The sequence below is a fragment of the Mus musculus genome, chromosome 11, assembly GCF_000001635.26.
Source record: "Mus musculus strain C57BL/6J chromosome 11, GRCm38.p6 C57BL/6J".
NCBI classification, from domain to species: Eukaryota; Metazoa; Chordata; class Mammalia; order Rodentia; family Muridae; genus Mus; species Mus musculus.
In genome coordinates this window covers 120,088,819-120,103,376 of record NC_000077.6, presented here as the reverse complement: position 1 = coordinate 120,103,376, position 14,558 = coordinate 120,088,819, and the positions used below count along the sequence as shown (strand labels likewise).

Sequence of the window (14,558 nt, the reverse complement as noted above, 5' to 3'; positions counted from 1 at the left end):
CAAGCTGGGCCCTGTAAAACCTGGGTCAGCAGCCTGCCAGTTCAGCTACTAGCTCTAGTGGGCACTGGGTCTAGTAGGTACCTGGTACAGGCAGGCTACTGGAATGTGATGCCTGCCCACAGATGCTGCTGCTGTAGAACAGTATGCAGGGCACAGAGTAAAACTCAAGCTCTCCAGAGAACAGAACTGGTGTAGGGATGGCGCACACCTGTAATCCCAGTACTCAGGAGGCAGAGGCATGGGTGGATGGATCTCTCTCCGAGTTTGATACCAGCCTGGCCTGCATAGTGAGTTCCAGGACAACTAAGGCTACACAGAGAAACTGTGGATCAAAAAACAACAATAAAAACACAGAACAAAACAGATTTCATCTGAGGCAGAGACATTTGCTGTGGTTCAGTGTGGTCTAAGATGCAGGGTTCCAAGTAGCAGAACCAGGAGGGAGTTTTAAGTGCTTAGAATACAAAGGTGGTGCACCAAAGTAACATTTGTCCAGTGAAGATTCAGCAGGAGGGCTTCACAATACTAGAACTTGACTGGTAACTCTGGGCTTCCAGGCTGTGAGGAATACATTTGCATTCTTTAAAAGCCCCTGATCTCAATATTCTGCTACAACAGCCCCAACTGACTGACTGCATGCTTGAGCAGAGTCAGTGCTGTGTGGCTGATACAGCCTTGGAAGCTGTCTCTATTGTAGCCAGTGAATGCATTCCCAGTTTGGAGGCCTGAGACTAGTGCAGGCACAAAGGCCTAAGGAGCATGCACAACTGTGGCCGGAGTACTTGAGGACACTGTCCTTTCTTCTGCTCAGCTTCAGTACCAGGGTTGCCTGGCCCATGTGAGCAGCCTAGCCAGAACTGCAGCACAAGCATGTGGTAGAGGGTTTCCATGGCCTGTTGGACAATGTTCAAAAGCATGCCTGCAGCGACCTACTTCCTGAAGTTTCTAGGACCTTCCAAAATAGAATCACTAGCTGGGGACCAAGGCTTCACGAACATTAGTCCATGGGATAAGGTCCGTGTGTATGAGAATAATATTCACATCATGAGAGAGCTGAAAGGCGTGGGCCCTGGAGGCCTGAGAGCCGAGCTGTCTGTAGGCCAGGGCTACGCAGGGCCGTGACCTGTCTGCTTCTTCGGGGTTACGATGGAAGATGGAGAGAGAACTTTTTGCCTCACAGATTTGAGGGAGCCTGAGTTCAGTGGGGCCCAAAGTTGGGAGTCTTCAGGGAGAAGATACAAGAAGCTACAGTCAATGAGCTTTCAAGAGAACTTGAAGATGACACTGGCAGGTTGGGCAGTCTGAGGAGGCTGGCCTTGGGCTGTAAACTCTTTTTTTTTTTTCTTTTTTGGTTTTTTGAGACAGGGTTTCTCTGTGTAGCCTTGGCTGTCCTGGGACTCACTTTGTAGACCAGGCTAGCCTCGAACTCAGAAATCCACCTGCCTCTGCCTCCCAAGTGCTGGGATTAAAGGCGTGCGCCACCACGCCTGGCTGGGCTGTAAACTCTTGAGAACATGGAGAAAATGTTTCTGACCTGTGGAGAACAATCTGCAATCCCTGGGCAATTAGACCAACATCTGGTCTGTTGAGACCCAGCACCACCCTGTCCATTGAGACAGAATCTAGCTGCTCTGGGTCATAGTAAGAGCCAAGAAGTCGTGTCTTGAGATGGACTCAAGAATCTATCAAACATGGGTTTTCTAGAAGCTGAAGAGATGGCCTAACAGTTGAAAAGCACTTGTTGCTCTTAAAGAGGACCCAGGTTTAAATCCCAGCATCCACATGGCAGCTCACAATGATCTGTTCCAGTTCCAGGGGACCCAACACCTTTGTGCCCTCCTGCCCACCAGTGTACTTATATGCATGCAGCCACAAGACCTGTACACATTGAATAAATAAATCTTAAGCTAAAAAACCTGGGTTTCCCCACATGGGCAGGCCGGTTTCAGAAGTAGCAGTTAGGTGCCACATGGAGGCACAGATTGGGGCATGGCATGTAGGGCTTGACAGTCCCTGGCCCAAGCCCTGTTCCCAGGATCCAGGGTTCTGAGGCAGGTACAAACTGTCAAGGACAGCATGACCTCCACACCTAAGAAACGGGACTGAGTAGTTCCCATGTTTCCCAGCAGGTGGCACTCACACACAGAATCCTTCTGCACTCTGAACTTGTTTCAAGCCCACTGTGTGAAGGAAGGGGAAGAAAGAATGAAGGCTGGGAGCCATCGTTCATGACAGGATGCAGGGATGGCTGTCCCCCCACTGAAGGTCCAAAGATAACGTCCTTGTTGGCTTTTGTCTAGAAAAGCCTCTGCCCAGTTCCTGAGCAGCATCCACAGGGCACTTCTCATTGTGTAGGCTTGTTCCCTTATGCTGTTGCCGTGGTTACCTCTGGTGTGCCTTACTCTGTCAGGCCAGGGGCATGATGAGCCAGACTTAGACTAAATACTTTTGATGAGAATAGTAGGGGTTTTTGTTTTACAATTTAGATGTACGTTTTGCCTGTATGTCTGTGTACCACATGTTTGCCTGGTTCCTGCAGAGGCCAGAAGTGGGTGCTGGATCCCCTGGAACTGGAGTTAAAGATGGTTGTGAGGTGCCATGTCAGTGCTAGCAACTGAACTAAAAGAGTAACATGTGCTTTTAACTGTTGAACAATCTCTCCAGCCCAAGGTGAGAACAGGGTTTTGGTTTATTTTGTTGTTGTTTGTTGTTTTGTTTGTTTTGAGATGGTTGACTCTGTGTAACAAGCCCTGGCTGTCCTAAACTTGCTTTGTAGACCAGGCTGGCCTCAAACTCCTAAGAGATCCACCTGTCTCTGCCTGCTGAGTGCTGGGATTAATGGTGTGCACCACCACACCCAGCTGAGAGCAGAGTTCTATGGTCCAGACCTGCCACCTTTGTGGGGTGGGGGTGCAGGTGTCCTCTGAATACATTGTCCTTGGGAGAGACCAGTTCCTTATACCATGCTTTATATATAAAAGTCTGAAACTATACAAAATTAAATCATCTTCATGTTACATCTCAACCAAATCCAGATCCTCATGTACACACTGCCGGGAAACAGCCCTGCCCTGCCTGCCCATGGTTCAGGGTGGGAGGAACCATTACACAGCAGGAACTCTGCTGCCCATATGCGTGCTGTCAGGACAGGGCCTCCACGCCCACCGCTCTTCCTAGGAGCCTCCCATCATGGTCTTCTTGGCCTGGAAGAGAAAGCATTTTGTTTCAGTGACTTATTTCCAGTTTAGATATGGCTTAAAGCAAGACATCTACCACATCAAATGCCACCTTATCCCAACCACGCTAAAGAACTGAGATGCTAGTGTGTCTCGGGGGGTCCCAGCCTGGGCTCACCTACAGAGGACGCCTGGCCCCTGTGACTGAGAGTTTCTGTTATGAGATGGGCAGGGATGGAGGGGGAACCACAGGGGGGTGCCTTTATCTGGTCCAGGCAAAGCAGCAGATGGAGTCACACAATTCTGGTCAGCCACAGAGAGGGTGGCAGGGACAGCAGAAACTCTGAGCATTAGGAGTGTGTTTAGGGTTTCAATGACAGCTGCTGGCCACCAACCACAAGAGTAAAGGCTTGTGTCAAGTTAGAAGGAACAAGAAAAGCGCAACACCTGACGACTGAACAGCCTCTGCCGGGAAACCAAAGGCTGTATGTAGGTGAGGCTGGGCTGTAGTCAACTCAAACACTGCTCCTCATTCCCGCCGAGGCTACTGTGGACCTGCTTCTGATGCAGTGTGTCTGTCACCCTGGGTTCTTAACCACCGACCCTAGCTCTAGTGGAGGGGTCATGGGCAAAAAGGCCAGGATCAAGAACCCAAGCGGCTCTCAGCATCGCTTCCGTGCTGCAGGGAGAACCTGCTGCGGACCTTGCACTTTACTCCTCGGGGACAGGGTGCGTCAGGGGTGCGTGCCTAGCAGGACACTGCCCTGGCATCTAGCAGGAATTGCTGGGAGAAACCAAGTGGAGCTGGGGTCGGTCTCATCGGGTTGCCCATCGGCAAGACGCCAACAGCTAACTGGAGGCCCTGTCCCCTTGTCACTGGAGTTGCTTGGCGGAAAAGAGGACGCCAGACAGAGATGACGTAGCAGGGACACGCCCACCTACCGCGGCGGCGAAGCAGCTCCGCAGGGCCTCGAACTCGCGAACGCAGAGGTCCTTACTCAGGCGGCCTCCTGGGGCGGTGGACGCCTGCACGCACTTGCCATAAGCCGAGGCCTGAGGGAAGACGGGACAGTACAGGGACCTGACCCGAGTCGCCACCCATCCCGCTTCCGCTTCCGCTCCGTTCGCTCCGTACCTCAGCTCCACAGGCCGCCAGATGCTCGGGGAAGGCTCGGAAACGGCTCCGCACACGCCCCCACACCGCTCCGTTCACAGACATGAGCGGTCCTTTTAGGCTCTCGAGGGCGCCGCCATCTTGGGCCCTGCCTCTTCCGGAGTCGAACGCGTGAACATCCGGACTCTCCGCCTATCCTATTTTCTGGTTGGTCAGAGTCACAGTCCTGTGCTTCTGTAATTGGTCGCCGTTCTTGTCCGTCTCTTGCTGAGACTTTGGATTGGCTGAGACGCAGATGTTCCCGCCTTCGTGCCCGCCCCTTGCGAGCGATTGGTCGGGGGAGCGAGAGGAGCGCGACGATTGGAGGATCGAAGCCTGGCGGAAGCGGGGCAGTTTGGGAGGTTACCTGGACCATGGCAGCTGTGCCGCCCCTGCGGGACCGCTTGAGCTTCTTGCATAGGGTGAGTGAAACTCGCCGGGTGTGCTGACCTCCGGCGCCCGGGAACCTCGCTAGATTAGCGGGGACAGACACTGTCCAGCAGCTGCCGAGAATGAGTGTGCCTGCCGTGATAGCAGAAGGTTAACCCCAAGGGCGGCGGGCGATCTCCAGCGGGGCCCATCGGCTCTCCCCAGGCTTCATTTCAGAAGATCCTGGAAGCTCGTACATCTCTGGGGGACAGGGGGCATCTGGAAGGCCATAGCCACGGGGTGGCGAGAGCGGAGCCTGCTGCCAGCTGTTGACTGCAATAAATTGATTGCCTTGAGCTTTCTGACTGGATCTTGAGGGCACTGAGTGGCCCCAGGGACCCTTCTTAGGCTTTTAAGAGTCCCTGCTACAAGAGATCAGATCACTCAAGTCTGGGACAAGATCTGAAGTACTGAACTGTGCAGCTCCCTCCCTACAGATCCCCTTGAAGGCACTGTAGACAAATAGCACGGTGAAGACATACTTGTCTTAAATGTTCCTAAACCTCGCCCTCTCATCCAGATACTGATGGATGAGATGAGGTGTTCCCAGATTTCAACCAAGTAAACACCATAGGCTTGCAGGGACACGCAAGGAAGTAAGTAAGCAAGCACAACCAAGCTGATTCATGACTCAATAAGATGGAAGTTTGCTATCTTCAAGGAACCTTAAAGTCCCCAAGCTGAGCGGTTCTCACTCTTTGGGTCTGTACCCAGTAGTCTCACCCATCCAATGCACAGAAAGCCCTGAGATTCTTTCTGTTGCTGTTACTTAGTGTAGGAGGCAGGGGCTGAACCTCATCTTGACCTCGTTAGAGAACCTTTGTTGATTTTCCTCTTTCCCGGGTCACTCCTCCATGCCAGAGCAGAGCCTGTTTGCAGCTCTGCTTTGTGGCCCTTAGGGTGACTGTGGCCCTGCCCAGACTCTCTCCTGGGCAGTTTTAGCCCCAGTCAGCATGAGGCTTGCTTCCATTCCCTTCAGTGGCTGGGACCTACCCTGTCTAAGATGGCAGCTCACCATGGCCCTCATTCCCCTACAGCTCCCCATCCTGTTGAAGGGGACCTCAGATGATAGCATCCCATGTCCAGGCTACCTGTTTGAAGAGATCGCCAGTATCCTTCTGCACTGTTCCCATTGGTGGGTTTAGTGTTTAGTACGGAGGGGATCCTGACATAGCAGGAAGGGATACTGCATCAGGGTGGGGTTTTCTGCTATTCCAGGAGCACTGACAACTTCTTTTTTTGGATTTTCGAGACAGGGTTTCTCTGTGTAGCCCTGGCTGTCCTGGAACTCACTTTGTAGACCAGGCTGGCCTCGAACTCAGAAATCTGCCTGCCTCTGCCTCCCAAGTGCTGGGATTAAAGGCGTGTGCCACCACCGCCCGGCTCACAGACAACTTCTTTTTCCTACTATCCAGATGTGTGTGGCAGTAGGATTTGGGGGAAACACCAAGAACTGCAATACCAATAGTGTAGAGACCAGGACACCCTAAAAGTTCCAGGGCTGGTTAAACCAAAGCCTGTGGGAGTGGTCTTCATAGAGTGAGACCTGAGAAGGCCCTCGGTCACAGGAGGGCAAGTCTGTCTCAGCCAGTAGATCCTTCCTGATATGGCCTGTGTCAACCTGCTTCCCTAACCCAAATGACCCTCAGAGATTTCCCACGAGTCACTAGGCAGCAGCCAGTGCCTGCTGGAGTACCTCCTGAACCGTCTGGACAGCAGCTCCGGCCACGTGAAGCTCAAGGTGAGTCTCTGGATGGCAGGCAGAAGGTGAGGCCTCAGTTCCTGAGGCCAGGTCGTGGGGGAGGGGTGCTTAACTGCACCACAGCAACTCTCAGCCCCGCAGCCGCTGCCAGCCCCGCAGCAACTCTCAGCCAGCCCCGCAGCCACCACCGGCCCCGCAGCCACTGCGCCCGGTGACTCTGTGACTCTGTGAATCCTCCTTAGGTGCTAAAGATCTTGCTTTACCTGTGTGGTCATGGCTCTTCCTCCTTCCTCCTCATCCTCAGGAGAAACTCTGCTCTCATCCAAGAAGCCACGGGTATGGAAAGTCACAGGTGTGCCCAGGGAAAGCAGGGGGTTGGGGGTGGGTATACAACCCTTGGGTGCTACTCTTGGGGCCCTGACTGCTCTGAGCTTGTACATGGAAAAGGTGCCAGTGCTGGAGGATTCTAGGATTCTCTGAGGAATGGCTCTTAGCCCTTAGCAGAGCTGGCATGTATAGGTGTGTGTGTGTGCTATACACCAGCATGTGCAAAGGCCCTGAGCCAAGGAAAGCTTTGGGGTGGCTTAATGTGGTGTGAAAAAAACCTTATTTTCCATGAGGGAACCTTTTTTTTTTTAGCAGAGGAGTTTTAGCTCAGGCTGAATCAGCCTGGGAATCAGGGGCAAAACAATACGTAAAAGGTCCTGACAGAGACCTCAGGTCAGCCAGCTAGGCCCTGAGAAACTGCTAAGGGCCGTGTTGCAGGTGGGTGGAAGAGCATGGACCCAAGGAAGCAGTTAGGTAGGCATAACTTCAGTGTGTGTGGGAGGTGGGAGGTCTGTCTCCGGCAGACACAGTCGACATCATAGAGGTAGATGGTAGATTTGCTACCTCAAGTGGTCAAGGGAGAGTGTTAAATGCTATATCCCCACCCCACCCCCTGAGGAAGGGGATGGGGCATGTACCTTCTGGGAGGGTTGGCCTGCTGTGTGGGTAGCAAAGAGTGCCCAGGCTCAGCCTGTCCCGTCTACCTTCTGCCCTGCAGCTTTCTCAGGGCCTCCAGATCCTCTTCACGGAAATAGCTTGTACCAGAAGGTGCGGGCGGCTGCCCAGGTGAGCCCTGAGCAGGGTCCAGGGTGGCAGAGTGTCTATGAGGGGCTTGCTGTTTTCCTGCTGCATGGGACCCAGCTCACTCCTCCCTGCCGAGCCACCCACCCCATGCTTGGTAGGGCAACTCAAGAGCGGAGCTGGTGGAGATGGGCAGAGCAGCAGGCTTGGTGGGACTCAGCATCCACGTCTTCCTTTAGGACCTGGGTAGCACCCTGTTCTCAGATGCCGTGCCACAGCCTCCATCGCAGCCACCTCAGATCCCGCCTCCCGCAGGTATGCCACTGGGGACCACCTCCAGCCGTCATCGGAGGTCACCCCCGCAGTGTCCTCGATGTCTCTGTGCATGTGGGCAGGGCTGGGGAAGGCCCATGCTGAGGCCAGTGTCTTTTAGGCATGGGCGCCCAGGCCAGACCTCTTAGTGCCCTGCAAGGCTTCGGCTACACGAAGGAGAGCAGCCGGACAGGTAAGGTACACAGGTCTTGGGTAGAGAGATGAGGGGATCAGGCTGGGGGGTGGGGTGGGGTGGAGGGTGTACAAATTTAATCCCAGCACTCAGAAGGCAGAGGCAGACAGATCTGTGAATTTGAGGCACGCCTGGTTCAGGATGACCAGGGCTACACACACACACACACACACACACACACATACCACAAACCCTATCTCAAAGACCAAAAAAGAAAAAGGAATTTATTCTACTCATGTAGAGGTCAGGGCCAGACCTCACTGGCATCAACATTAGCCATCCTCCAAGTGTACCCCAGTGGGCTTGTCCCTTCCTGCCTGTGTCCCCTGTGCTGTTTCCTCTGCCCAGCTGAGAGGAAGGTATGGCAGGAGTGGCCAGGTCTACCTGAAGGACAGGAAGGATAAGCTAGACTTAAGTCAGCTGGCTGTGTTGGCCTTTGTGCTACTTGAGGTACAAGGCTCCAAGCCGTGACAGGACCCTAGAGGGTCATCTGCGCAGGTGGTAACAGTGCGGGGCGGGGGGGGGGGTCCCTGTTTACCAGACACTTGACACTTGTTTGTTGAGGGTCTATACAACAGCACAGAACAGAACTGTCCTTGGGGCAGGATGCTAGGCTGTGTCCAGCTATGTGCTCGACGCTGCTGCAGACAGGCCCTTCCGCTGCTCGCTGCCGGGGGGAGGGGGGGCTCTGCCTGGTGCTTTAACTTGGAAGTTCTTTCTTCAGGGACCTCATAGGCAAGGGTGCGCCCCTGACCATCCTTGTCTGCATGTCTGCACCCCTTGAGTGAAGGGACAAGGACATTTCTACTACCCAGGGCAACCCTCATAGAACATCCCTTGCCAGAACTGCTTGCAATAAGCTAAGTGTCTAGACCACAGTGCAGCTGCTTCGCTGTGCTTGTAGTGTGTGTCAGGTGTCTTTACCTCCATAGCTCTGAGCAGACAGTCGCCCTGACCCTATCCTGGGGAATGTGGGCAGAGGTAGGGCCGGGGCCTGGGGTGTTGATGCCACCTCCTCTGTTACAGGCTCCGCAGGTGAAACCTTCCTCTCCACCATCCAGAGGGCCGCAGAGGTAGTGGCTAATGCTGTGCGTCCTGGACCTGATAATCCTTGTACCAAGGGACCCTTGCCGTATGGTGATTCCTACCAGCCTGCAGTGACACCTTCAGCTAGCCACACACATCCCAACCCTGGGAATCTACTCCCTGGGGCCATCCTGGGGGCCAGAGGTATGGAGGCAAGGGTTGCCACCCTTAGGGGTCCAGACGGTTCCTTCATGCCTAGGCAGGAGCGGCACAAGGGCAGGAGGCAGGAAGCACTCCCCCATTTTGTTTGCTTGGAGTTTCTGGAGCTCTGGGACAGCACACCTGAGCTCAGGACACGATCCCTTGTCTCCTCCTAGCCCACAGTCCCTAAGAAGATGGCGTGAGGTCTGTGGAAAGCCCTGGGCCTTAACTGCCGTTCTGGTCTCTTTCAGCTGTGAGACACCAGCCCGGGCAGGCTGGGGGCGGCTGGGATGAGCTGGACAGCAGTCCTAGTTCCCAGAATTCCTCCTGCACCAGCAACCTGAGCAGGGCCTCGGACTCGGGCAGTCGGTCTGGCAGTGACAGCCACTCTGGCACCAGCCGGGAGCCAGGCGACCTGGCAGAAAGGTGTGTGGAATAGGTGGCCACCTCTCCCAGAGGGGCTGTCAACAGGCTCCCTGACCTCTACACCATACCTTACCCCACTGTGGGAGCTCAGGCATCCTGTCCCACCCATCTACCTGAGACCTTGATGTCTGACTTGGCCCTGCTGTTGTGCTTTTCCCAGGGCTGAGGCCACGCCCCCAAATGACTGCCAGCAAGAACTGAATCTAGTGAGGACTGTGACACAGGGGCCACGTGTCTTCCTGAGCCGTGAGGAGACGCAGCACTTCATCAAAGAGTGGGCTGCCCACCTGCATGCCCCGGCCCCGAGGGAGGAGGGAACTTGCTGTGGCTGCCCCTAATCCCTCCCATGTGTCCCCTGCCTGTGCAGGTGTGGCCTGCTCAACTGTGAGGCAGTGCTGGAGCTGCTCCTGCGCCAGCTGGTCGGGACCAGTGAGTGCGAGCAGATGGTGAGGGAGCTGTGTGAGGGGACAGGGACTGCATGGGTCTGTGTGGGTGACAAGAAGACAGCAGGGCACCCTTGGCTGACAGGGTCCACCTGGGAACTTGGGAGGGGGTTGGGGACAGTGCCACAGCATGGCTAGTATCTCCTCACCCAAGGCCAAGCAGAAGAGGGTGGGGCCACGCACAGGCCTACGTGGCCTTCACCGCCCTGAATGAGGCGCCCTGGAGAGCTGACTCCCATTCTCCCGTTCTTCTGGTCCGCAGAGGGCGCTGTGTGCCATCGCGTCCTTTGGGAGTGCTGACCTCCTGCCTCAGGAGCACGTCCTCCTCCTGTGCCGACAGCAGCTGCAGGAACTTGGCGCGGGCAGCCCTGGACCTGTGACCAACAAAGCCACCAAGGTGGGCAGTGGGCCCTGGAGCGGCAGACTGTGTCAGCACTCACTGCTCGGAGTGGCCCCAGCTGGCCACGACCAGCACCTGTGGGTGCATCCCTACAGCCCTGCGAAGTGGCTGGTGCCCACCTCCCCTGGACTCTGGCACTGTGGGTGCCTCGGCCTCCTTCCTTACCTGGACACCCACTCCTGTGCCTGGCTCACCACTATGTGTGCTGCACACACTCACCCTGCTTCAGAAAGTCTTTCTTGGGGTAGTTCACCTGCCTCATCTCCAGAGTCCCATCCATGTCCCAGATCCCTCATGTGTGCTCTTTCTGTCTTCTTGGTTGCATCCCTAGCTGGTGTTTGTTTGTTTGTTTGTTTGCTTGTTTACATTTTGAGACAGTGTCTCACTATGTAGCCCTAACTAGTCTGGGACTTACTGGATAGACCAGGCTGGCCAATGACTCACAGAGGTCCGCCCGCCTGCCTCCCAAGTACTGGGATTAAAGGCATGGCCACACACCTGACCAGGGTCTCCTGTTTTCTCTGTTGCTACTAAATTTGCCACAGCCTCTTAGTCCAGGTTGGCCAATATACTATTAGCACCTGTTAACTTTCCTGTGGTCACAACACCCAGTAAACTTAGGGTAACATTACAGGAACACGTGTCCAGAGCAACCAGATACATCATGTCTCTTTGGTCCCCTGGAAGGTTCTGAGGCTGGGAATGCCCATCCATCTGTTCAGTAGAACTTGTTTCATGACTCTGGGTACCTGCCTGTACTAAGAAAAATAAGCCTTGTATCTCACTGTTTCTAGCACTAAGCAGGAACCTCCAACTCCTTCCTGTTTTACTGCAGATCCTGAGACATTTTGAAGCCTCCTGTGGACAACAGCTCCCTACCCTAAGGCTCTGTGCCCAGCCCAACTCTGCAGCTGCCCCTGTGGGCCCAGCTGACCTGCTGACCAGCCCCGTGCCTGCCCCTGGGAGCCAGGTCTTCCTCCAGCCTCTCAGCTCCGCCACAGTGGTACCCAGGAGTCCTGTGCTCTTTCCATCCCCCAATACCTTACCTCCGTCTGCTCTGGAGGAGCCCAGCGAGGTCCGAACCCAATTGGTGTGTTCTAGTGAACAGGGGACAGAATCTGAGCAGAGGCTGGAGAACACAGACACCCCAGAGGATAGCTCCAGTCCGCTCCCGTGGAGTCCCAACTCTTTGTTTGCTGGCATGGAGCTGGTGGCTTGCCCCCGCCTGCCTTGCCACAGCTCGCAGGACCTCCAGACAGATTTACAGAAGGTGACCACAGAAGCTCCGGTTTCAGAGCCATCAGCTTTTGCATTTTTAAACATGTGACTTTCTGGGCCCAGCTGTACAGCGTCCCCTCTGGTCCTCATATAAAAGGCCCCAGGACCTTATGGTCTCCTGTCCTCGTGTTCACCAAGGAGCCATCCTTTGGTGTCCTCTGGCTGTCCCTTCGCCCTCTGGCCCCTTCCTTTCAACTAGGAAACTGGTACAGCGGCCTTTGAGCCAGGTGAGCCCTGGATGGGCCTCCCAGTGCTCAGAACAGTCACTGAAGAAGGGATCTGGGCCCTTAGTGCTGACCAGCCAACATGGAGGTGTGGAAAATACAGTCAACTGGTGCCTCAGAAGATGTCCGCACACCCATTGCTTCTTGGGAATTGACTCTGAGACTGGCTTCTCTCTTCCTCCCAGCAAGACCCACACAGACCTTCTTAGCGGTCTGTCCATAGCTGGAGACCACCTTGTACATCTGCAGGGCAGGACGTCCCCAGGGCTGTCGACCACAGCCCCTCCGCCCCATGCTGCTCTGTCCCTAGGAGGCTGAACACTGACTACAACTCCCACCCCCAACTCCCAGGCTACCTCAGTCCCAGTTGGACCTGTCCCATTGCTAGGTGCTGGCAATGATTGTATGGACTTGAATTCCTATGGTGACAGCTGGCCAGTAGCAAGGCTGCCGGGCTGACCTTGGGTACCCTGGGCAAGCCCTGTGGGCCTGACCCTCAGAAATGAGCACTTGAGAGGGTTGGAAACACCAACTTGGCTCACAGTTAGGTTCTGATCTCTGGTCCTTCCTCTGGGAGGTCAAAGTAGCTGGGAGCCACAGCCTTGAGGATAGGGGGGCTGGGCGGGTACCTTTGGTTCTCAGAGTTTCCTCAGACAAGTGCCCTGTGGCCGTTTCCAGTGTCAGTCACTGTAGGGCCCAGCGCTGGATGCCAGCTTGCCACAGTTTTCTGTAGGACACGGGAGAGAGTCGTCCCATCTCAGAAGAACCTGTGGAGATGCAATGTGCACTTTCTCAATAAACACATGTTTACACTGCTTGTGCCACTTGGGCTGGTTGATTTTGTGCTAAGATTTTATTTATATGATACATTGTCTCCGTCTTCAGCCACACCAGAGGAGAGCATCAGATCCCATTACAGATGGTTGTGAGCCACCACGTGGTCGCTGGGACCTGAACTCAGGAGAGCAGTCAGTGCTCTTAACCATTTAGCCATCTCTCCAGCCCCTATTATTATTATTATTATTACTATTATTATCATCATCAATACCTTAAGGGCTTGTTTTCCCGAGTAGAGCAGGTGCTTCCCCTCGAGTGTTTGGTGGACCCTCTCAGCGGTGCTGCCTTGCCCTCCCCGTCAACGGGCCAGGAGGGCATTCTGAACAGAAATTGTGGCTACACTGCTCCAGGGTGAGCGGAGAACATGGCTAGAGAGGGGCTGTCCCAAACCCCACCAGAGTCTCCGCAGGTGTTCAGTTGTGTCAAACGTGGGGCCTTGTGTGTACTGGTAAGTGCGGGACCCCTGGGGCTGTACTCCCAGCTCAGTTTGTATACAGTGGTGAATTGACATTAAAGTTTACAGGAAAAAAAAAAAGAGATCAGAACAGTCAAGATGATCTTACAACTCCTATGGTGTGGCTTTTCAAACTGGGAATTGTTCTGTGGACCCCAGGGACAGAAACATTTTCACTGCTGAGTCAAGGGTTGGAGGAGCAGGGAAACGCTCATGGCGGGTGTACCACTGAAGAGTGGCCTTTTCCCTGGTAACTGTTGGTGATGTCTGGGGTGGGGGGTGGCACTTAGAACCCCTCCTCTCCTGCCATGCCCAGAGGTCAGGGTTCACCACAGCTGTGCTAGCCAAGGCTGGTATCGTCGGGGTCTACACAAGTGGTGGTCAGCGACAGCGTCCACATCTCGTAGGTAGAACCTCACAAGCCTAGGTTCCTGAGCCACGCCCTTGGTCGGGGGCGTTTTCTTTATCTGCAGTAGTTCAGTGAGGAGGTAGTAGCCGTCAATGGTGTTGGAGCTAGCAATGTGTAAAAAACTGAAAACATCTTGGCCCATACCTCACACTTCACACAAAAATTTAAAGTGAACCATAACCTAAGAATCAGAAACACCTGATGGTGGTATGCCCCTTTAATCCCAGCACTCAGGAGGCAGAGGTGGCTCGCCATGAAGCTGAAGCCAGCCTTGTCTACATAGGGAGCTCTAGGCCGTCCAGGTCTACATACTAAGACCCTGTGTTGGGGAAGAAACCTTATTAAAGGGAAAAGGCTTTAATGTCATAGTTAAGGGAATGGAAAGTCGAGCCAAACACTGAGAGACTTTTCAGGTGACGTCTCTCGCAGACTCACGTGAAAACCTCGCTGAGAACACAGGATCGATGGCATAGCTAGGCTGGTGAAGGCATTTTTACCACACAGTCTGACAACCAGAGTACAATCCCTGGGACCCACATGGTAGAAAAAGAAAACTGATTCATGAAGGTTATCCTTACCTCTACATGTTTGCTGTGGCGTGAGTGTACACACACACACACACACACGCACACACCCAAAGTTTAAAGCTCAAAACTAGAAAATCACCCAAATTACAGAGTGGGTAAATGATCTGACAGACATGAAGGGAGACGAATGCAGGGATGGCAGATGAGCCGTGTGATGTGCAAACCACTCACCTGGCCAGGAGAACAGCTAGCGAAGGGGCAGCTTTGGGTTACAAGAGTCCAGCTTGGGTGCTGGGGAGA

At 54.3% G+C, this 14,558-nt stretch overlaps 2 protein-coding genes across 6 annotated transcripts; one reads left to right on the top strand and one right to left on the bottom strand.

The window, feature by feature from the left end:
• Positions 1 to 2,952: 2,952 nt before the first annotated feature.
• Ndufaf8 (NADH:ubiquinone oxidoreductase complex assembly factor 8) lies at positions 2,953 to 4,443 on the bottom strand. Its single transcript, NM_001110242.1, has 3 exons — positions 4,312 to 4,443; positions 4,119 to 4,229; positions 2,953 to 3,203 (listed from the first exon to the last, which is right to left on the bottom strand). The coding sequence occupies exons 1-3, from the start codon at positions 4,393 to 4,395 to the stop codon at positions 3,174 to 3,176; spliced, it is 225 nt and encodes a 74-aa protein (NP_001103712.1). The 5' UTR covers positions 4,396 to 4,443; the 3' UTR covers positions 2,953 to 3,173.
• Positions 4,444 to 4,496: 53 nt separating this feature from the next.
• On the top strand, positions 4,497 to 12,855 carry Tepsin (TEPSIN, adaptor related protein complex 4 accessory protein). 5 transcript variants are annotated; one of them, XM_006534514.4, is made up of 13 exons: positions 4,497 to 4,751; positions 5,796 to 5,868; positions 6,408 to 6,499; positions 6,703 to 6,812; positions 7,506 to 7,573; positions 7,768 to 7,843; positions 7,962 to 8,033; positions 9,060 to 9,263; positions 9,512 to 9,686; positions 9,847 to 9,960; positions 10,054 to 10,132; positions 10,392 to 10,526; positions 11,365 to 12,855. In XM_006534514.4, the coding sequence occupies exons 4-13, from the start codon at positions 6,734 to 6,736 to the stop codon at positions 11,854 to 11,856; spliced, it is 1,494 nt and encodes a 497-aa protein (XP_006534577.1). In that variant the 5' UTR covers positions 4,497 to 4,751; positions 5,796 to 5,868; positions 6,408 to 6,499; positions 6,703 to 6,733; the 3' UTR covers positions 11,857 to 12,855. The 5 variants fall into 5 exon arrangements, with proteins under 5 accessions (XP_006534577.1, XP_006534575.1, XP_011247620.1 ...); XM_006534512.4 differs by having other exon boundaries at positions 5,796 to 5,893; positions 6,703 to 6,796; NM_183137.2 differs by having other exon boundaries at positions 4,646 to 4,751; positions 6,703 to 6,796.
• Positions 12,856 to 14,558: the final 1,703 nt, after the last annotated feature.

Bases quoted from the DNA above. Each gene is read 5' to 3' on its own strand.
- Ndufaf8 (NM_001110242.1), bottom strand. From the start codon at position 4,395: ATGTCTGTGAACGGAGCGGTGTGGGGGCGTGTGCGGAGCCGTTTCCGA. The intron at 4,230-4,311 runs GTACGGAGCGAA...GTCTTCCCTCAG, and splicing joins TGGCGGCCTGTGGAGCTGAG to GCCTCGGCTTATGGCAAGTG. The intron at 3,204-4,118 runs GTAGGTGGGCGT...TTTCTCTTCCAG, and splicing joins GGAGCTGCTTCGCCGCCGCG to GCCAAGAAGACCATGATGGG.
- Tepsin (NM_183137.2), top strand. From the start codon at position 4,704: ATGGCAGCTGTGCCGCCCCTGCGGGACCGCTTGAGCTTCTTGCATAGG. The intron at 4,752-5,795 runs GTGAGTGAAACT...ATTCCCCTACAG, and splicing joins GCTTGAGCTTCTTGCATAGG to CTCCCCATCCTGTTGAAGGG. The intron at 6,500-6,702 runs GTGAGTCTCTGG...AATCCTCCTTAG, and splicing joins CCGGCCACGTGAAGCTCAAG to GTGCTAAAGATCTTGCTTTA.